The sequence below is a fragment of the Bemisia tabaci genome, chromosome 8, assembly GCF_918797505.1.
Source record: "Bemisia tabaci chromosome 8, PGI_BMITA_v3".
Lineage (NCBI taxonomy): Eukaryota > Metazoa > Arthropoda > Insecta > Hemiptera > Aleyrodidae > Bemisia > Bemisia tabaci.
Genome location: NC_092800.1, coordinates 38,740,071 through 38,763,183, shown reverse-complemented (window position 1 = coordinate 38,763,183; position 23,113 = coordinate 38,740,071). Strand labels below are relative to the sequence as shown.

Here is a 23,113-nt window from a genome sequence, read left to right as displayed (position 1 = left end):
CCGGAACGGACGGTTTGTCTATATAGACTGATTTTTTCAGTGTAGCTGTCCACAATGCTCCAGTTGCTGACTGTCCAAAAACTCCTCCGATTCCGTTGCCCGTTTCAGCTGTGTACGCTAGAGGCATTAACTCGCAATCAGTAGTCGTTCGGTGTGCATTAGCTCCAGACCGTCCCATTTTCATCGCGGGATTCCATAACTGCTAAGGTTAGGCACACTCATCTCCTACTTGTCGAGCCGGTCGGAGCCGCGTAAAAGGCTCGATCAGGGAGCACTCGACGACCCTCCACGCGGTCGTGGGTGGAAGTCGCAAGAAGTGGAAGCGTATCTCGGCGTCGTGAGTGCGGCCGCGGTTTATCTCGAGTACCCGGCTTTGTTTTGGCTCCGGGCGCTTTGCCGCTTTCGGGCCGGGGCTCCAGTCGTGATTTCGGCACCGCGTCGATACAACCACGGGACGGGATCCCTCCGACGCACCCGCCAGTTAGCTTCGTTAGTCCCGAGTCCCGCCGGCGCCGTCCCGCTGACTTTTATGTTCCTCTTGTGCGTCGTTACTGTGCGGCACCTCTTTCCGTTTTTTTCGCCTGCTCATTATCCCGCCCGTCGCGGTCACCTACCCGAGGGAGGGTTGTGATTTCCACCCCCTTGGGATTCGGCGTTTATTATACGGGTGGAAATAAGTGAGGAGTATCGACTTTCAGGTCCATCGACGAACACCCCATTTGGTTGGATTTTGTTGCCTCTTCAAGGTGAATTCTTGCGTTTTTCGGGAAGCTGGAAAACCTCGTGTCTCGTTATAGGACGTTCTTGGCCCTCCTGCCGCATTTTATTGTAATTTTGGGGAAACTGACCGTTTGTCATTTAATTCGGACCGCGTTGAGGAGAAAGGAACCAAGCCACATTAGCTATTGCCAAATTTCATTGGGCTTTTTAATTAATATTTTACAAGAAACCGGATGTGCGGATTTTTCTGCGAACAGTGAATTTTTTGCATGGTACGAAGCAAATTTCTTAAAATTTTCATAGGAATCCGCGCAAGCGTTCTCTTGTAAAAAATTAAATTGTCCACTGGAAGGCAACCGCTTACGTGGCTTGGTTCATTTCTGCTGAACGCGGTCCATTTATTGTTGTGTAATTGGACGCATTTCTGTTAAACAGAACTATTTGCATTATGACGTGAGCCCTGTTATGCATGTATTCTTATGGGTCTCAGGGCTCATGTCTTAATGCACATAGTTCCGTTTGATAGAAATACGTCCAATTCGCATTCGACCCCCTGAGATTATTATATTTAATTCATGTGATAATTGTCAGGTAAAATGTACTTTGAGGTGGGGGAAAATGAGATAACTATACTGCAGCTTGAATGGGTCAATTCTGCATCGAGTAGTGTAAAAACACCCATAAATCCTTAAAAATTGGCCTTAATTTAGGAGTAATCTAAATTTTTGACGTCGAAAAATGAGTAATTCTGGAAAACTGCTGTTAAAGCTTGTATGTAACTTGAGAAAGTGAATGGAGTATATTGACGGTGTAAGTCGGCAATCACATTAGTAAACTGTAAGAGAATGATTCAAAAGAGTCATTTTCGTCTCCCTCTGGATGCTCCTTGGGGGGGGGGGGGGGTGTCCACAAAATTGGAAACGAGATGGACCTCAAAATGGAGTTGGATCAAATTTGAGGAACATCCACGGGAAAGCAGGAATTGACTTTAGTGTATCATGTTCTTGAAAGTGCAAACTAGAAAGAAATGGGCTTAAAGTTTAAAAACTTTGAGTATCAACTCATGATCGAATTTCAAATTTTAAGTTTTTATATTTTCTTGCAGGATACTTTTTTTTATTCTTATTTTAAAAATTTTGCGTCATCCTGAACTGGTTTCAAACACCGAGTCGGTATCTCCTGTGAAACTCGTTCCACGCATCAAAACGAAACAAAAAATCTATCTCCAACAACTTCTGAAACTACCTTTTTTCAAGTATTTTTTTTTTTTTTGGAAACGTTGACTTAAGGCTGTGAAAAATTTTAGTAGAACAGAAAATCGAGGGTTCCCTTTATTTTCTCCTTTTCCAAACATTTGTGCTGCTAGATCCATTTTCAGTGTGTAAACTTGCGCGGTGCGATTACCCGTGTCCATTTTTCATACTTTCGTTCAAATTCCTGTAACTTGGATTTCCTTTCGATTCTGTCCCCTCAAGTGTGACTGCTCGATGCATACTGCATAGTAGAAAAATAAACATGCAGTCTATTCTCAAAGGAGCCATTCTCAGAACATCCGTTCCAAACACCAATGTTAGTATAATAGAATTATACAACGTGTTAGTAACAAAGTGTTTCAGAAAGTACAGAAGTGTTTTAAAACGTAGTGTCTGTTGTTTTTAAAGAAACAAGTGATGTCACAAACGAGGGAATTGCTTATTTTATCATAGCTGAGACCGATATATATCACTTAAACGCGATACAGAACCAAGGTGTAGATAAAGTCCTTTTGTTTTAAGGCTAAAAACTTGACTTCTGAATGAACTACTATTTGACGTAACTCCCATGGAAACAAGCTGAAGCACACTGAAAAAACATTTTCTTTAGATATTATTTTGACTAAAAGCGTCGTTTCTTGTCGACAATTTTTTTTTTTAATCCGTGTGGATCTAACTTTAAGTCAGTTTTTATAGTGTAAGAAACTTTGTTTTGTTATTGTATTTTTAGCTCAAACTCAACGGTAGCAAAACAACGTTTCTTTAACTCAAAAAAACCAAATTTTGTCGACAACAAACAACGCTTTAAGTCAGGATAAGAACTCAAGAAAACATTTTTCATAGTGTTTGCGAAAATGAAACCAATTTACTTTTTCTAATTCAATATTATTTATTCGTATACCCCTATATTGAGAGAAAATTGACTACGATTGATCGTTAATTGCTCATGTCTGCCTACTTATCGGGTTTTCTCCTTTTTATTTACCTAGGGAATTTGCATAAGTACCCACCATTTTTATCATATCAATGTGTAAACAGTATCACTCATTAGATTTAGATTGACGCGTCGGTTTTTGTTGATTTTCTTCCGCCAATCCCCTCCTCATCCAAAGGAAAAATGTTTTCTCCTTTTTTCGTGAATATTGTCACGAGAAAATCACGTCTCAACCCGTCTGTTTTGTATTATGATTGGCGTACTAATCTTCAGCCGTTTGAATGAGTCTGGCCGCAATCTCTGTGACGTATCTCATTTGTCATGCGAGATGCTTTAATCACACCACTTGTACATATCATGATCTCATTTGAAATAGCATCATTATTTCATTTTAGACCGTTTTACGAGAAAGAGTGACCTAAGTCCACAAAAACTCAAAATCGAGTCATTAATTTGATATCAGTGTAAAGAGGATTGTCCTACGAACATTGTAGGGAATAATGGTAAATCGCAAGCTACAGAGGCGGTCTAAAATTTACATTTCAGTTAACGAGGGGCTTGGAGGATAAGGCGCATAAGTGCAGTTTTTGAAGATTGAGATGTCAATGATTTCACGTGAAACTAGTCTGAACGCATATTCTATTAAAAATTAGCTCCCAAATTCGAATCTTCAAGCATCAAAAAGTCAGTTTGAACTTTCTTTCCGCCATAAGGATCCATGTAATTTTGAAACTTCAAACACGTATTTCTCGAAGTAGCAAACAGTGTGCTTTTGCGTCTTATGCTCCAAGCCCCTCAAATGTAATTTTGGCAAAAACTTATTTAAAATTATAATTTGCCTTACTCAGAGCACGAACCTGCCGCTATGTACAGTGCAGCTCTATGCCCTCTATTTTCAAAAAATTAACCTAATCGCTCGCAACAGGACACTTGAAATAGTTTTCTTTGGAAATTTTAGCCCGAGTCTTTACTCAACCGGACAAATATCGCTCTACTTAGAATTTTCCGTCGTGGATAAGGATTTCTTTTCCCGCCGACGGTCAAATTTATAATTCAGATGAGGTTACGAGGCAAAAGCTCTCTTGTGAATTCATATTCTTAGCTTCAACTGTATTTTTAAATCTCTCTTTATTTGCTCTCTCAGAATCACCTGATAGCATTTTTAAAGAAGAGGGGGTAGTTAGGGGCATCTTTAGGATTATGCAGTACGAAATTAGATTACATTTTTGGATATCAGTTCGTTGAACTTTGAATCAAGCAGAATGAAATTTGAATTTTTGCTTCAATTTCAGTTCTTTTTGTGTTATATCTGTGAGATATAGAAACCTATTCTCTTGCTCAAACTTGCATAGTTGTCCTCAATATTCTTTGGATACACTCGTTTTTTTTCTGGCTTTTACTTCCTCGAAATTTTCTAATTTTGCTGTGTTTGAGCGCAAATCGCAATTGTGCCAAAGCACATTCGTGTCGGAATTGTGTTGGGCAGTAATCGCTTCACAAATCCACCGCCTCTAGATTAAATAAAACAGGTTGTCCAGTATTGATAAATATGGAAAATTTTGAAATGGTGTAGAAAATGTGCATCGAACCCAGACATTTTTTCGTGCCTTGTCATTTGTATCATCGTAAAAGTACGCGAATTTGGAATTTTTCAATTTTGAAGGATTCTCCGTACAAGAAACAAATTTCATAAAATAAGTCTGCCTAAGTTTCCGTCGGTGGTAAGGTTTCTATGATTTAAAATTCAATGAAAGAAACCAAAAGCTCGTATTCCAAAGCTCACAAAATTTCCGATCTGGTTTTTTCTTCTTCAGAAAACCAATCCGCATAATTTCTGAAAAAATTCTTAACGGAGCAATTTATAACTGAAAGTAAGAATATGAGACAGTTTTCCCTGTCAAGTAAAAAAATGAAAATTTTAATGTCGCAAATCTAGATACATATTCTTAAACACGACAAATGATACTTCACCCCTGAAACCGTCCAGAAGTTTGTACAGAATGACGTCAATAATTAAAGTGGTGTTGCTTTTCCCCATTGTATGTCGTATTTGCGGTCAATTGCGTTTGTTAGGATAGATTCTACTTCTTCAAGTGCCAATTTTCGTTGCACAACTTAACCATTGGTCTGAAAAAATTTCAATACCATGACCTGAAATCCTATATTTTACTCTGCGTGAACTACTTCACTATCTATCCGAAGTGTCGCATGTCTGCCCGTCATTGATTCTTTGCAATCTTATCTAATATATTGTCAGAATTGTCGGTGATTCACCATCAAAGAAAACGCAATTTCTCCTAGAATCATGGTGAGGACTCAAAATCACAGTAATGTAAACAAACAAAACACAAGGTCTACCTCATGCACTAGTGAAGATATGATTTCTTATCTGATACTTTAGCACCTGCAATTATATTTATATTTAATGCTTCAACTGAAGTAATTATGTGTTTCAGTATCGTAGGTAAATCGGTTCCTATTAGACGGGCATAAGTCCAAAAAATTCATGAGCCCTAATAGTTCTTATTAGTGAACATTGCGATTGTTTGCTCTTTTACGCACCTAAAACTTGGGGGCAAAAGTAAATTTCTAAAAAAGAAGAGAAAAAGTAAGCAAATTGAATTTACCTAAAATTAATTGCAAAATAAACTTGAGGTAGATCAAGTTGATGCTCCGGAGATGGATAATGTACTTAGGTTATATGCGCTACTAATCCTGCAGTAGCAGCTTATTAATACTCGCATGCACACTCGTGTGTCATAACTGAAGTTTCAAAACGGGCCCGCGAGGATTATTGACACCTGAGATTTGGTCAGAATCTCTTGATTGATTTTCGCGCCGAGGACCTTGATCTAATGAGCTTTGAAATCCTAAATCCGTTGAGTCCCTCTAAGTTATGAAGTCATTCAACAAACCAATAAGCCCGGCCCCGAAATGACTCTCCTCCGACACAAGACAGTTACTGCACTCTGGGATGAACCCTGACGCAGTAGAGGTTCATGGAAGTTGGAAACACTGTTTTCCGTCTATTTAAATTGTCTTAAACAGTCGATTCTACCCTGAAAAAAAGAAAAAAATCCGACCGTGGAGGTCGTGCTTACGGGCTATATAGACATACCGTCCGCGTTCTGGGCTCAGAGGCCGAAAGTTCCGGGCTTATCACCCAGAGCAATCGAAGCTACGGCTTCAGCACCCGGAACTTTCGGTTTCTGAGCCCGGAACGCGGACGGTATGTCTATATGGCCCGTAAGTATACGGCTCTCACGGCCGGAGTTTTTTTTCGAGTGTAGGTACCTTTGACCGTGCGCGGTTACGTTTTAGGAGATTTTCTCGAACAAAAAATAAACCATAAGAGGAAATGGACCACTAGACAAGGTACGAATTTCAGCATTCTGATACATGTTTCTCAATCAAAATTTCACGTAGAACACGATACACACAACGAAAATTACCAAAATCAACTCCTGACGAAGATATTTAATGATTCTTGATGCGTGAATTCAAACCACCCGCTCATGAAAACTCAATGCTCTACGTGATTCACATCGCGCGCTAAATGTTTATCATGACAGTCTCTGCGATGTAAAAATCTTCAACTTCAATCTTGACACTTTGGCTCAGCTATAGCAAATTACCAATAGTTTGAACAACACATGGTGGAAAATGATCATTGCTCGATTGAGAAGCTTGCTGAAACCGTTGTAGTGCGCGATTTGACTCACGTAGAGCTTTGAGTTTCTTGTGAGCGGGCAGTTCAAATTCCTCGTAATCAGTGCGAAATAAAAACGTTAATATCTTCGTTAGAAGTTGATTTCGGTAATTTTCGTAGTGTGAATCGTGTTCTACGTGAAATTCTGGTTAAGAAACATGTATCAGAATCCTTTAATTCGTACCTTGTCTAGTGGTCCATTGCGCAATGAGAAATGCAGTTAAGCTGTTTCCGATTGAATCGGCCCGATTTTCGCGTGACTTGGGCTGAAAGAATCTGCGATCTTGACCAGTCTCCGGCAGCGTAGCACAACGTCGGCCCGCGGACAATGCAATCTACGCTCAATTCGAGCCTAACTAAATAATTGAACAGTCTGCAATGTGTCGGCGTTCAGCTTGCTCGTACCTCCTCGTTATCTCCGATTAAAACCTGCACGTATCAATTGCAAGGGACGGAGTAAAGGCTGAGGTAATTGGTGCCGTCTAAGTTAAAAAGGGACTGTCGTGTCGCCACCGCATCGTCCCTGTGACGAACTCGCTTCCTTGGAAATGAGATGGTGACACGAAACATTTTAACTCGCAAATGAAAGAGATTTTGCATTGGAACCGACAGCCTTGCGACACTGCTTAAGTTGCGCAACTTATTTGACCTTGCTGGAAAACCTAAAGATTTGGATACAGTACACTGAGAAAAAAACTTCGGCTGTGGAAGCCGTACTAACTTACGGGCTGTATAAACATACCGTCCGCGTTTGGCCGAAAGTTCCGAGCCCAGGACCCGGAGCAATCGAAGCTACAGCTCCAGCACCCGGAACTTTCGGCCTCTGAGCTCGGGACGGACGGTATGTGTATATACAGGGTGTCTAGCATCAGGATTTTCCCGATTCTATCAGAATTTGAGGAAAAATCGGTCGTAAAATCAGGATTGGAGAAATGTCGGCCGTCCGATCGGATGTTTTATCGAACTATTTTTGTGAAGTTACATTCGCCCAATTTCTCTCGGTAGTAAATCAGGATCTGATTAGAATTTGGAAAAATTATAATAATCAGGAAAAATCAGGATTTCCCTAAATGAAAAAAAAACCCGACACCCTGATATAGCCCGTAACTTTTTTTCTGTGTGTAAACAAAAAAAAACGTTACAAGAGATAAGGCAACGTAGAATGTAGTTAGGTGAATTCTATGAAGAGCGTCCAATTCAGCGGCTCAATTTTAAAAGAGCAATTTTGAGCTTGGTTTTAATCATTTTCAACGACCGCCAAAGCTCATGAGTTTTTTATTCTCGGGTGCTTTTGAAGAAGAAGAAGAAGAAGAAGAAGGAGTTCAATTTCCGCTCCCACTCTTTTTGGCATTTTGACCCTGTCACGTCGTCGTTGTCACTGTCAAGGCCGCTCGTGTGAGAAATTGGCGGAATCGGGGGTTATTAACCGCGCGGGGAGCCTTTCGAGACAGATTCGGCGGCCAATTTCAGCGGCTGAAGACTCTTGATTGGCTGATTTACAATCCTCAGACGGTCCCCTTCCACCACTTGAGTATCTCTTGATGCTAATCTTTTGATGAAGCCTTTCGAATCCTCTTAGCTATTTCCTAGTGGTACCCTTTTTTAAGCGCTCAGATGATACTCGTAGCTAACGCATTTTGCTCATCCAACACCTCGGTCGCTGGTGAACTATATGATACTATTTTTTACAAGAAGGAACCAACATTCCGGGCTCATTTTAGAAACAATATATGTGACGTTAGTTTCCCTACGCAGTTACGTGCTTTTATGAATGAGCCAGGCATAGTAGTTTCTTATCTCAAAATGCAGTCCCTTCGGTATTTAGCCATTCAACAGTGCAGCAGGTGATTTTTTAGACTATATTCTGCGAGAAGGAACCACAATTTCCGACTCATTTTAGAAAAAATACATGTAGCATTGGGTTCCATGCACCGTTCCGAGCTTTTATGAATGAGCCAGGAATGGTAGTTCCTTACTTCAAAATGCAATCCTTTTGATCTTCAGCATTTCAATAGTGCAACAGGCGGCGGTTTACAGCTCTAGAAATCAAGGATTTGTCAGGGATCTGTGCCACGTCCGGAAACTCAGATAAAATTCAGGGAATTTGATGATCGGGGATTATTTCTAGGGGGAAAATATGTAGGAAAACTTTGCGTCAAGTGATTTTCATGTTCTTTTTGACGCTGAATTCGAACTTTATGTATATTATCAGCATGACTTCTAAACCCTGCCGGCGCTGTCCAAAATGATTCAATGTACAAGAAAAAAGAAAAGTCATTCAATGATTATCGTTGTGTCTCGCGTACAGTCAAAAAACAAAATTTATAGGCGTTCTTGTCCAGAGACAACATATTTTAGAGACCCCTCACTGCGAACCTCTCTACAATGTAATCGTAACTTTGGGAAGTCAACCAACAGATTCGCCCAATAATGACTGATGACCAAAGATTTAAGCATTTGGTTTTGGAATCCTAATTCGATTTGCAAGAACTCGCCCAGCTTTGACACTCATCAGTCATCAGCAGGCGAATTTTATTTGATTTTTTGCTCAACAAGTTGTTCATCAATCATCATTGTAAGGCGCTGACCTCTGAACTTAACTTTTGCATCACCAGATTACATTGCATAGATTGTTAGCGCGGAGTCCCTAAAATAAAATCTTGGGTCCGCGTTTAGTAGAAAGGAACCAAGCCACGTCAGCTATCGCCAAAGTTTTTACAAGTTAATTTTTTACAAGGGGACGTTCAAGCGGATTTCTTTCAAAATGTCAATGAATTTGCTTTGTACTGTGCAGAAAATTCACTGAAATTTGCACAATAATTCGCACAACCGTTTTCATGTCAAAAATTAAATTGCCCAGTTAAATTTGGCAATGGCTGATGTGACTTGGCTCCTTTCTGCTTAACGCAGTCAATTTCTGGTTCTATCACCAGATCAAACCCGGAACGATTGCTCAGTTAGGAAACATTTTTCCAGGAGGCAAGAGAAAGAGGCTGGAAGAGGTTCGATGTGCTCGTCGTGGAGCAGGTCGAGCAATAAATCGACTGTCTTGGCAAACAGTTTAAACAGTTCACCGTGTAAGCTTCCACCGAGTGAAATGAGTGAGAGTGATAAATCGGATTATGAAATTGCAAGCATTGTTACCGACGCGCTGCTCGCGCTGCAACCAGAGCCCCCCCCCCCCCCCCTCACAGCCTCTCCTCTCTTGCCCCCCCCCCCTCCATTCGGAGCCTCCGAACCTCCGTTTGCAAGAAAGTTCTCGCCAACTGGTGTAATGCCGCCGAAAACACCCACAAAAAAGGAAGTGGTCCTCAAAATTCGGGGCATGGTACTCGTGTCTAAGAAAGTCTCCGAAATATGTTAAGGTAACAAAACCACACTTAAGGAAATCCGGGAAACTTTAAGAAAAGTCAGGGTGTCTACACTCTACAAGTCCCGAATTCACGGAAAGTTCGGAAATAGTACTGATTTTTCAAGGGCGGTCGGGAAATACTGAGAAAAAGCGGAAATTCCGTTAGAAGGTCCGGAATTTTTCATTTTTGTCCATTAAAGAAATTCTAATTTTTGAAATTTTTTCCGTACGTCAATGGAGGTTCTGAAAAAGTTCTGATTTTTCCGTTTGGAGTCCTGAATTTCTCGGAATGATTGAAAAAAGTACTTGATTTTTGGCCAGCCTTTTTATAACTCCCTTGAAATAATGGTCAAAACCGGAAAATCTGAAAAGAATCACCCATTAATTTAATTACTCAACTTGCAGCTGATAGCTCCACTGATTATAGCCAGCCAATAGCGTGTAGACTTGTTGTCTCACCTGTGACGTCAGCAAGTCTATAAAAGCTTGCGCTGCCCCAAAATCTTGGTCCCTTTACCATCTGACCCGTACATGTACGATGTGCCCTCTCTAGCCCTTCTGGCACAAGTGTGACGACTCTTTGTAAATTCTGCAACTTTCCACATTCTTTAATACAATCTTTTCGGCCCTTCAAATATTTCTTATTATTTGCTCTCCCACAATCTCAGTGCGCGTATGGAGGTTATTTAGACGTATCAGTCCGTCTAAAATCATAGTCATTACCCTTCATCGCGACATTATCCATCCCAAAGTTTGGTTTTTACAACCGAAAACTGCCGTTACCTGAACCAAAAACTTCAATGAGCCACACTAATGGAAGTTTAGTTATTGTAGCCGAACTTTTTTCTTCATGTGAAATTTTTTAAAGTCTCGCGATTTCATTCTGAAGAGTTCCAAGTTTACAATTTCTCCGGTTGTTTCTCTCTTTCTTTCTTTCATGACGATGTGTAAAAGCCAGCGCTCTGTAATTTTGATTAATGGTTTTACGTGGTTTATACGTCCTTTGATTAGGGAAGAGGCTATATCTTTTCTAAAATACCTGTCCTCTTATTCTTCAAAAGTCTTAATGAAGATCGTAGGCGGTTCATACCAAGACAAGCAAACCAATGAGTCAGTTCGCGATGTGTGACAAGCACGAGGCAAAGCTTAAATGGATCAAATGCGTAAACTTGAGGCGATCTGGGCGACCGCCTGAAAGATCGGCACAGTGCTACCTTCCATTCCCGGAAGATCATTGAGATTCTAGTGGCAGAGGCCAGACAAACAAGGCATTAGTCTTACTTGGAAGGATAAGAACAATGACACCCTTTTCTAGCATTCAGAAGCCAAAATTCTTTGAATGAAAATTCAAGGCACAATGGCTCTGCTTGACAAAATAAATAAAATATAATGTATAAATAAAATCAAAATCAGGGAACATTTGGATCGCGTTAAGTAGAAGGGAACCATGCTACATCAGCTATCGCCAAATTTAATCGGGCAATTTTATTTTTCTCACGAATACGGGTGTGCTGATTTATATGCAAATTTCAGTGAATTTTCTGCGTGGTACGAAGCAAATTCCTTAAAATTTTCGAGGGATCTGTACAAACGTTCTCTTGTAAAGAATTAAATTGCCCATTTAAAGGCTGTAGCTGATGTGGCTTGGTTCCTTTCTGCTAGACGCGGTCCATTTGAAACGTCCACTCCCTAAAATCCAAATGATCGTTTCAGCATCAATTTCAACACCAGTTATTTTCCTCCTAACTCTCTCGGAGTAATTCCCACTGGAAGCACCTAATAATGGAATCCAAACGACATATGTATTGCGTAGTTTGATCTGTCCATATTCATAATAATAACAAAATATCTCAAATTCCTAGCATATAACAAAGCGTGAGATGCTATTTTAAACGAAATTAGCGATTGTAAATCTTGTGAAAATTGGCACCTCCAGTTTAAACCAATCGTGAGAAATGACTCGAAACAAGCGGATCTTTGTGAGTCTTCAAAAAGTGACTATTTGCTCAGGCTTTTAACCTTGCCACCCATTGAAAACAGTTCACTCTCGGTTTTTCGGTCTTGGTCTTCAGAAATTTTTCCGGAATGATGGCAATGTTCCTTATTCAACAACGTACCTTAAATGGGTCAGTTGAGTGTTTTAGGATCGTATTTCAGTGGTTTCTTTCCCATATAGTATCAAAGAATAACGCAATTCGCTCTAACTTCAAGTTCTCAAGTTCAGTATTAACGAAACATTTTGAAAAGCACGATGATTGATGTCAGCAATTATATGTTCCGCACAAATGTGATGTGCCTAACAAGAGGAAAAAATCAAAGAATTTTCTCCCCAGAACTGCAAAAGTTTGTTAATACATATACTGTGAAAGTTCTTGCTAAGGCGTGTATCTGTCACTGGCCAAGAGTCAAATAAGGCATTTTGTCGAATGCGTTGGTAGGATGTAAAGAATACATTTTCGATTGACTTTCTGAGATTTTTTCTAATTTTTTCCAAGAGCATATTTCAAATATCGTTGCAGCGTTTTGTTACATGCCTCATCAAACCACGATTGCCTCCAGCGTTTTTAGCACTAACATACCGCATTTCCTCTCAAAATGGATCAGTGCTTCATGAACGTAGATTATTCTCAAGTTTGATATTATATAAAATAAATGTGAAAAACTTCGCTGAATTAAATGTAAGTGAAGTTGGTGTCTTGATCAATCGCCTCTCTCCGAGAACCGAAATGCTCGAAGATCTCCACAAAAATCGCGCAAAAATTCGGAATTTTACTACCTGCCTAGGCATCTGACAAAATGCCCATCAATCAGTACACGAAAAGCTCAGGATGAAATCTTGATCTCTGTTCCGCATAGCTCTTTACACGATCTCGCAGATTCGCACGTGAGAATTTGCAGTTCCCCGAGGTTTTTGCACACGAAACTTCTCGCTTTGACTGATTTCATGGTTATCTGAATTCTGAATTTAATTATCAGGCCATATCTGATTGCATAGCGCAGACTATCTTAGCGTCAAATTCCAAAGGCCGAAAATACCGGGGTCACTGTAAATGTTAAAGTCGAGATTGGCAAGTGAAATTCAGTGGTGCGCCGTGTCGCTGTCCGTCCACTTCACAACTTTACGCGTGTAGAACTTTTGTTGATCGTCTACTCCCTGTGATGTGTGTTGCTTGAGCCTCTCAGACATTTTTCATATTTTTCGACCAGGAGATCACCTACTCGAAGTTTATTAAAGTAAGGGAAGGAATAATACGTACGAAGAAAACATATTTTCTGACAAAATTTTGATCTCAATTTTTATTAAAATCGATAAAGGACTTGTTTTGGGAGACTTACTCTCACCATTAGCCGCAAATGCAAATCATAACTCGCAATTACTGAAAACACAAAATTTAGTCAATCCAGTAATTTTAAATTGGCAGCTTTGGGTTTCAATTTTCAACCCTTCTCTTTCGATACACGACCAGAAACAATATCTCTAAGAAAATTCGCTTTGGTTTATTCTTTTTCCAGTCTTACAGTTTTATCATAACTTCCTTTAAAACTTGGCAACGCCTCAGCAGACAGCAGCTGTCAAGGTAATGACGTTAGATTTAAAAATAATGGCGCCTAACACAAGTGTTAACATAACCTAATATTGTAGGAATGATTCATTTGTTGTTAATTTATAACATTTCTTAAGCGTAAGTTAAATTAAAACTAACAATAAGTGTACAAAACCATCTCAGCCTTAAATCAGTGTTTCCATTAGACGTAAACGTAGACTATTCATTACCCATAACCAACTACTGGACGGTCCCCCGACAAATTATTTTACTTTTTATCAGGATCGTGCCTTCGAAAAACCACGATTATAGCCAGCCACGAGTAATTCGCTCTACCACTGCTCCGTCTTAAAATTCATGAACCGTGCACTCATTCAATCAACTCAGTGACTCGAAATGACAATATTTTTAACAGGATTTTCCGTGATTCGCGCGTTGTGAGTGCAGTACCTTAAATCGTCTCAACGAAAGTACTTTTTAAATCTAGTGGTTTAAAATCGGACCGCAAAAATACTCTCTCGATTCCCGACAAGTAAACTCTCGAAGTGTGTTGTTGACGCTCAAAACAGTTGCATCGTTTCAACAAAAGTACTTTTAAGTTGCTAGTGTTTTAAAGCTAGACCGAAAATTAAGTTTCCTTGATTGTCGAGTGAATATTCTCTCGCTGTGTGTCGTTAACGCTCAAAACAGTTACATTGTTTCAACAAAAGTGATTTTTAAGTCTGTGTTGTTTTAAAAGTATTTCGCAAAATACTTTCTCGATCGCCAACAAATTTTCTTTGAATGTGTGTGCACAAAGCGTTAGAAAATTGGTAGAATGAAGCGTCGTTGGAAATGACGCGAGTCGCTCTCTTCTCGGGTCGAGACGGTGTGTTATTATTTACCGTGAGGTCGACTTTATGATTTCGTCACGAGCGTATTGAAAGGGAAGGTGTTTCTTGTGGGTCGTTGAATGCCGGCAAAATGGATAAGTGCAACGGTGAAAAACAAAAGAGCGTGTACACCATCGACCTGGTCGGGTCTTTCCTCGGTGACGAGAAACTCAAAGCCAACGAATCGCTGAGCGTCAACAGTTTCTCCGCCGCCAAGAATGCTAACAAGCCTCCTAAAGATGGAGAAAAAGGTAAATTTCCTTTATTCTTACACGTGTATACTTTGGTGAAGCGCCCAGCGCCGCCCTCTTTTACTTTTCTACGAGCCCGAAACAGCTAGTTTTTTTATGATTTTATCCTTTATTCACCATACACTATATTTTTTTCCTCTTCATCTTTAAATGTAAACTCTAATATAGCAACGGTTGTTGAAATTTTTTTAAAAAATTCTTAAATTTTACAAAAGACAATTCAAAAAACTGTTTAAAACTTTATCGGTGAATCCTTTTTGGCATTTGTTTAAAGTAAAATTTACGAGCGGTAAGATTTAAGTAAAAAAATGTTGGAAGACTCTTCAAACACCAACTGTAGTTTTTTAAGACTGAAAATGTCCGTAAAAATGTTAAAAAACTACGGTGATGTTTTAAGAGTTTTTTTTAAAAACAATCTTCCATTAAACTTTACTTAAATTGTACTTCTTTTACCTGAATTTTACCTGAAAAATTACCAAAAAGGGCTTCCTAATACGTAAATTTTAACAGTTTTTTCAGCGTTTTGAAAAATGTTTTAAAAGGTCATTTTTTCAAGGGCAGGATTCGCGAAGCCAGAAAGAAAATTAGGATAAGTGACATGTAGCTAAGCAGCATTTGATTGATGCCATCCGCACTGAAAAAAAATCACATTGGATCCAGAGTCCAGACTCTTAAAAACATCAACAAGAAAAAGTACTCTTGATTCAATCAGATCTAAGCTTAAATCAAGAACCAAGCCTCTTAATTTGAGCGGATTTCCTTTTGATTTAAGCTTAAATCTGATTGAATCGATAGTTCTTTTTCTTGTCAATGCTGTCAAGAGTTTGGACTCTAGATCCAATGTGTTTTTCTTTCCAGTGTTGTTTTTTGTTATGGACAGTAATTTAGCAACAGCAATACAAGCAGAGGCGAGATAAGTTGCGAACGTGCTCACTCGTTGGGCGAGCATTACCGGGCGCTTTTGAAGAGACGAACCGGATTAATCCTCATTATTTCATTATTCGAAGCCGAAGCGACACCCGCTCGGCCGCGCTACCCAAAAAAAACAGTAACTTTGTCCCGGAACGAGCCTTGAAACGCGCAAGAGTACGTACTGTCTGCGGCTCTCGCTCAAATGGAGTTACTGCTCTTTTGCGTAGGACGGCAACAGTACCGATGCCGCACCGCACGCCGTTTTGTTGCGTCGCTGACCCGTGACCGCGAGGCCTATGTCGCGTCGCGTCGTCGCGCGACACGCGGTCAGGCGCCACCCAATGCTCCCGCGCGAAGTTAAAACGCCGTATGAGCATTCGAGAGTTGCCGAATCTCCCCGAATAAAACATGTATTTTTGAAGGAAGTTATGCGTAATTTTCCTTAAAATTTTCAGATATTTCAGATTAAATTGGGAACAAAATCGTCTGAAAAATTGGGGGAAAGTATTCAGAATTTTCCTAATCAATTCGTAGGTTATTAAAGAAACACTGGAAAAAAATACATTTGATCTAGAGTCCAGACTCTTGAAAACATTGACAAGAAAAAATACTCTTGATTCAATCAGATTTCAGCTTAAATCAAAAGGAAATCCGCTCAAATTAAGAGGCTTGGTTCTTGATTTAAGCAAAAATCCGATTAAATCAAGAGTATTTTTTCTTGTCGATGTTTTTAAGAGTCTGGACTCTAGATGTGTGTATGAGCCGCTTTTACGGCGCGCTTGGGCGCTCTGCGACGCCTATTCTCCACAGGAATCTGTCATGGTAGAGATCCTCCGGAAGCTGGCATCTCTCCATCTCTTCACGGATACCCTCTACCCACCGTTTGGCTGGACGCCCTCTCCGTCTCCGTGGACTCTAGATCCAATGTGTTTTTTTTCCAGTGTGTATTTCTGAAGAAAGTTATGTTTAGTTTTCCTCAAAATTTTCAGGTATTTTAGATTAAATCGTGAACCAAATCGTCTAAAAATTGGGGGAAAATGTTCAGAATTTTTCTTATAAATTCGTAGGTTATTAACGGAAGTGTGGCAACGCCTGAAGGTTCATACGGCGTTTTTCCATAGCACAACAGAATACTGCCGTGCGAGGTAAAAACGCCGTATGAGCATTCGAATGTTGTCAAATTTCCTCTCGAAAAATGCTCATCTTTGAAGAAAATTTTGAATATTTTTCCTTTAGATTTTCAGACTTCATAAACCAAATTACGAACGGATTCCTCTAGAAAATCGGAGGAAGAATATTCACAAATTTTCTGAAAAATTTGTGATTTGTCGAAATGAATTTGGCAAAGCCTAATCGCTCATACGGCGTTCCTCCTAAGCTTGACAGAATGCTTTTCTCTCGCATCGCTATTATCTACCAAAATGCGTCCTCACTCAGAGACAATATATTTTAGGAACCCCCGCACTAACAATCTATGTAATCGGATGAGGCAAAAGTTGACTTCCCAGCTCAACGCTATTTTGCGCGCAATAATTTTTGATAAGCAACTTGGTGAGCGTAAAATCCAATAAAAGTCGCCTTCGATCTCGCCGTATAGGCAACAAACGTACCCGGAAGCGCGAATAGTTACCTATTCGAAAGACACACAGTTATATCGCTCTATGAGCTTTGATTGAACTGATAAACGGACTGAGTTAAGCAGAAAGGAACCAACCCACATTTTGGAAAAAATTGAGTTATGAGTGGTTTTGAACTCAACTACTGCTCTACTATCTATCACCAAAAATTCAAAGTTTTTGTTGGAGCAAATTTTGCAGAAATTGAACTTGAACTTCATCTTTTACATTGAGCCTTATGCATGCAGGAGCCAAACTTTAAACCTCTTTTTCTCGGTTCGATCCTGATGCAGCTTGGTTCCTTACTGCCTAACTCCGTATAAATGGCGTATCATCTTCAATTTTCTATTTTATTTCAATTCTACGCTGAGAAGGGAATAAGGTGCTGAATTTACTAAAAATAGTATGTAAAACACCCAGACTATTTAAAAATTCAGGAGATCAGGAGAAAAATTAGTCAGATTTTTAATTCGAAATGCCCAAGATTCTCCCGGTATAAATGCAATTTGTGAGAGGAAATATGACAACTTCAAAATATAGCCAGGTTCTTTCCTGAGAGAAACGACGAATTGGACTACATTTTGCAATTTGGCACTATAAATTGTAGCCCGTTTAAAAACAACGTATGTGCCATTAGTTTCCCTATGCACATACGTGTTTTGCCAGAAGAGCCAGAATTTATAGTTCCAAATTGCAAAATGCAGTCCAATTATCGAAAAATATCAGATTTTAGGGAAGGCTAAGGACATTCTGCACCCCTGGCAGTGTTTCTCGAAGGAAAGAGAGGATTTATTATTGATGCACTGAAAAAAAACATCCAGCTGTGGAAGCCGCAATTACGGGCTGTATAAACATACCGTCCGTTCCGGGCTCAAAAGCCGAAAATTCCGTGCGTAGCACCCGGAGCAATCGAAGCTACAGCTCCAGCACCCGGAACTTTCGGCTTCTGAGCCCGGAAAGGACGGTATGTCTATATAGCCTGTAACTTTTATTTTCAGTGTATATCATACCCTGGAAAAAAGAACACATTGGATCTAGAGTCCAGACTCATGAAAAAATTGACAAGAAAAAGGACTCTTGATTCAGTCAGATTTAAGCCTAAATCAAAAGGAAATCCGCTCAAATTAAGAGGCTTGGTTCTTGATTTAAGCTTAAATCTGATTGAATCAAGAGTATTCTTTCTCGTCGATGTTCTTAAGAGTCAGGACTCTAGATCCGATGTGTTTTTTCTTCCAGTGTGTCACCCGGAGCAGTCCAAGCAACGGCTCCAGCACCCGGAACTTTCGGCTTCTGAGCCCGGAACGGACGGTATGTCTATATAGCCTGTAAATTTTATTTTCAGTGTATATTATATTAATAATAATTTGAGGATTTTGGCAACCTGGTCCTCATCATATTCGGTCGGGAATCAGAGGTGAAGGAGTGCTAATCCACCCGGGGACTCATATCCAAGATTGACGAACTTTCGCAAGAACTTGGCCCGTGGCCCGCGGGTCCGGCGACCCATTCTTCTCGGCTCGTTTCGAGTTTGACATTTGCCGGAAGTTTCGGAGCGGGATATGAGCGGCATTCTTGACCGCTTGACCCATCGCCCGGCATCTCCCAAGTGCGAAGCAGGTGGTCCATTCATTGCCCGCTGAGCCATACTCTCCTTAGTCGAGTTCATCTCCGGCAAACGAGGACCAAACTTGATCATATCCTATTCAAATTGGCGCTCCCTTTTTCCCGCCATTTCCGCAACGTGTCATCCCGTAGGACGTTTCGGTGTTAATGGGTCAATGGCTAGGACGAGAGGCATTGGAGGATCTGGGACGACGCAATAGCCATAGTCTGACGGATTTGGGTCGTACAACGAGTATTTTATGTCAAATGAAGACGAATATGGGAAGTACGAATACGGGAAATATGGAGAAGGAGATGGAGGAGCAGGAGTAGGAGGAAGAGGAGGAGGAGGTCGTCAAGCAAAAGTAGACAAAGAAAAAGAAGAAAGGAGCGCAAGGAGGACATTAAGAATAAGAGAAGAATGGGTAAGAAGGGATGAAGACGATGAGGGAGAATGAGGAAAGGGAAAAACAGGGAGAACAGGTAGAATAGGAGATAGAAAATATTTAAGAAGAGATAAAAATGAGAAAGAGGAACAAATACAAGCTGCAAAAATAGACAAACGAGAGGAAGGAGGAGAAGAAAAAGAAAATAATTGGAAAAAAAAATAATTTATTTCCTTCCATTTTTCTCTTTTCCTTCTTCCGCTTCCTTTTGTGTTTTTTCTTCCAATCCGCAAGACGAAAACTTGAGTCTAGATATCATTATCATCGTTAATATTATAGAGACAAATTTTCTATTGAAATAATAGAAATTCTAATTAGTAATTCCTGGATGAGAACATGGCCGGATTTACCTACTTGCCGCCCATGGGCCGCCTGTATTTTGCCGCCCTCTTCTCATTCATTTTGAAACATCAATAAAAACCATCAAGTGAACGTGCCGGAGGGAGAAGGGTGCATAAGACGCGTTCACTCGTGTTGGACACATTTTGTGCGTAAGCCCTGTCAACACTACTAGCAAAAGTTCACGGAACTTCGCGCGAAAGTTCAGTTCCGTAAACCTATCCTATCTCTGTGGGGACAAGGCCTTTCATTTGTAAGAAATGAACCAAAAAATTAAGAAATAACAAACATAAATGTGGTTTAATAAATTTAACTTCCGCCGCCGTGCCGCGCTGACCACACTGTGTTTGGCGCAATGCGTGAAGTATTCATGCAGTCTTGTAGGCACTGTGCGTTTCACGCCGCGCCGACCGCTGTTGACCGTACTGTGTTTGACGCAATGCGTGAAGTATTCATGCAGTCTCGTAGGCGCTAATATGTGTTACATGCCAACCGCCACGTTAAGGGCTTTTCCTTTTCATCTCAAGTCCTCGTCATCATTTCTCTTTGCGCCGCGCCACTCCAGGCCAAATTACATGTTTGGTTTCTCTCTTAACTCAACTAATTAAAGGTGCGTAGTCTTTTGTATCACCGAAGTACGACAAAATTAGAAATTAGTGAACTCTCAGGAAATGAGAGATTTTGTCACCTATTCTTGTTTGTAATTTTTTTCTGAATCCGATTTTTTTGTACCTGCATTTAAAAAAATTGCAAAATTTGCCGCCCCCTAATTTTGCCGCCATGGGCCGCGGCCCATGTGGCCACCCCCTTAATCCGGCCCTGGATGAGAACCCTCGCTGAGTTCATGGGAAATCATCTGGTTTTAAACGATATATTAGTGACCTATTTTAAAGAGATGCGCTGTCACTTTAAAGAGATTTCCAGTCGACTGGATGACAATTATCGTCCGGAATTTCTTATAGGAAAATTTTTCTCAGTGATCAATACACGTGGAATTTTTTACACCGCCTCCCCCTCCCACCAGTGCGTTTTTGCATTCTAATTATTCACCGCGTTCAGTTCAAAACATTTTAATTCTTGTAAACTTTTCATTTTCACTCTAGCATATCACCTCGTAGAAAGAAATAAGCATGATTTATGGTTATACCTTTTTATATCTCATCAACAGGCTTCAATTCTACGAATTTCAGAAGCATTCAGCAAAAGCATCGCAGAATATTGACGTTTTCATCGCGATCCTGCGGAAAGAAAATTATCTCATGATTCGTGATTTGCTTTGAGCCCGTTGAGAAATTGGCGCTTTTGATGAGAGACGAAGGGGCTGAAATTCAAGCGCGGGTGAAGGATAGACATTATTAAATCCCGCTTAATCGTTGAATGAGCAGCTTTGCAGCGGCGATGGTCTGCACTTAAACCTGACTTTATTAAATTCTATAAGCTACGAGTTTTGAAGATTAACGGAAACTCTTCGTAATTTGGAGTGGATATTTTATTTCAAAATAAATCTCCACTTCTCGTCAGCCAGTCTGGGGTAACTTCCCAATGCAAAAAGAAGCGACTGGCTGTTATTTCCATCGTCTAAAAATTTTAATTGGTCAAACTATAAAATTTGTTGATTTTTGGAGCTAAAATGTTTCGACTTTTCAAGAGTTATATGACGCATGCTTGCTCCTCTGAAAGACGAAATTTTAGAATTGTGTACCCTCAACGCGGTTAGAAATAGTTTTTTTTAAGCTGAAAATCCCCAGAATCCTGGAATCCTTTCGAAAAATTTCCCCGCAAATTAGGATCTCGGGGACATTCTAATCGCGAGAAGTTTCGAGCTTAAAAAAATCCTGCCTTTTTTTCAAAGGAGGTTATCAATCAAAGATTTACGCTAGTTCTCTGTTTTTAGCCTTTGGACTTAGTGGGGCATATGTAGGAACACAAACACAGAACACAAAAAATCCTGAAAATAGGGGAAATAATGTACGTTCATCGTACGAAAATGTGAGGAGAAACAAGGAAAAGTATAAGTATTCAGTAGAAGAGCTTAAATTTTTCTTACTTTCTAACGAGTTTAAAATTACCGCAAAGACTTTAGAAAAGCACAACTTTGGAGGAAAGAGCAAGAAACCTTAAGGCAATCCATATTATATGGTATAAGTAGCTTTTTTTAAGCACATTTCCTCAAATGACTGATTAAAAATTTCCAAAGAATATCGTCATTATGGCGGAAAAAGAAGCAAAGAAAAAATCTGATAAAGTCACAGCATTCACATTCTCAAATCTGAAGACACCAAGAAGCAATTAAAAATCTGCAAGCTTTATTTGTTACCGTGAGAGTTGATCCTGCAGAAATCCAGTGACGCTACTGTATGCATCAAAAATACTCTTTGCACTTTATTGTGCAGTTTAAAAGAATTAGAGGTTTCACCCAACATCGTGAACTGATCTCGCATCCAAACTTTTCTCTGCAACTCCTTCAGTGTAAAACACTTAAATCGAAATTACCGAAGAGAAACAAAATGTCAAGAGCATTTGATGAATAATCCACCAGCCTACACCTTGTACCTGTTGAACTTACTCATCGCTCATTATTTCGCAAAGCTTTCGGATGTGTTATAATTAACATTTATGCATGTCCTCCCATAAATGATTAAATGCACGTATGATGTTCTCTCAGTCATAATTTGGGATCCACACTCTGCAGTTAGAAGAGGATAGAGAATTTCACTGTCAGACACAGGCTTCGTTAAAGAAAGGTGCCCAAATCATCAGGAGGTATGATCTTTACTGATTCAAGGCCTCATCTTAAATTCTCTGATGAAGTGAGTTTTTGGTGAGAGTCATGGAAGCTGCGGAGGAGTTAATGAGGTATACAAGTAGTACATACATATCTCATGTCTCATCCAGCCTGGGTCCATGTACATCACCATTTATACACTGAGAAAAATTGTTTGTTTACAGAGACTATATTTCGGTTTGTATTGAACGCCGAAGTTTTTTAGTTGAGGTAATCGAAGTTTCTCGGTCTTAGAAATCAAATCTCGGTTAGCTGAACCGAAGTTCGTTTTGCGATAAAAAAATGGGTTAATGAAGTTCTTGCATGTGTCAATAAGGATTTGCGATTTAAATGCAGTCCCTCGCATAACCTTTCGCAAGAAACATGATGATACCCCTGGTTTTTTCTGAAACCCTACGCTCAAAAACAGTTCTCAAAGTTCAGGCTGTAATCGGAGGGAATATTCCAAGCTATGTTTAGAATCCACCTCTATGCACAGATAGGGGTCAAATAAATTAGTATAGTTGCCATTTTGGTTTGGAACTCCAAGACAGGAACCAAAGCAACCGGGTTTGATTAGCTATAGAGGTGCACTCTCAACGTAGCTTCCGAACTTTTTGCTTGGTGCACATGTGCTCTAGCTGAAATGGACCGCGTTAAACAGAAAGGAACCAAGCCACATCAGCTATTGCCAAATTTAACTTGGCAATTTAATTTTTTAGGAGAGAGCGTTTTTGCGGATTGTTTTGAAAATATTAAGGAATCGCTTCGCACTATGCAGAAAATTCCCTGAAATTT

At 39.9% G+C, this 23,113-nt stretch overlaps 1 protein-coding gene across 5 annotated transcripts in view; it reads left to right on the top strand.

The window, feature by feature from the left end:
* The window catches only part of LOC109033802 (major facilitator superfamily domain-containing protein 12), a 67,493-nt gene that overhangs the window by 24,964 nt on the left and 19,416 nt on the right, over positions 1–23,113 (top strand). Inside the window, exons 1-2 of one of the 5 annotated variants that reach the window (XM_019046577.2) lie at positions 419–746; positions 13,796–14,636. The exons of 1 other annotated variant lie outside the window; for it this stretch is intronic. In XM_019046577.2, coding sequence (XP_018902122.2) covers positions 14,477–14,636 — 160 coding nt within the window. In that variant the 5' untranslated portion in view covers positions 419–746; positions 13,796–14,476. Of the gene's footprint in view, positions 1–418; positions 747–13,795; positions 14,637–23,113 lie in introns of those variants that run through there. 3 more of the 5 variants (XM_019046576.2, XM_072303603.1, XM_019046575.2) reach the window with 3 other exon arrangements.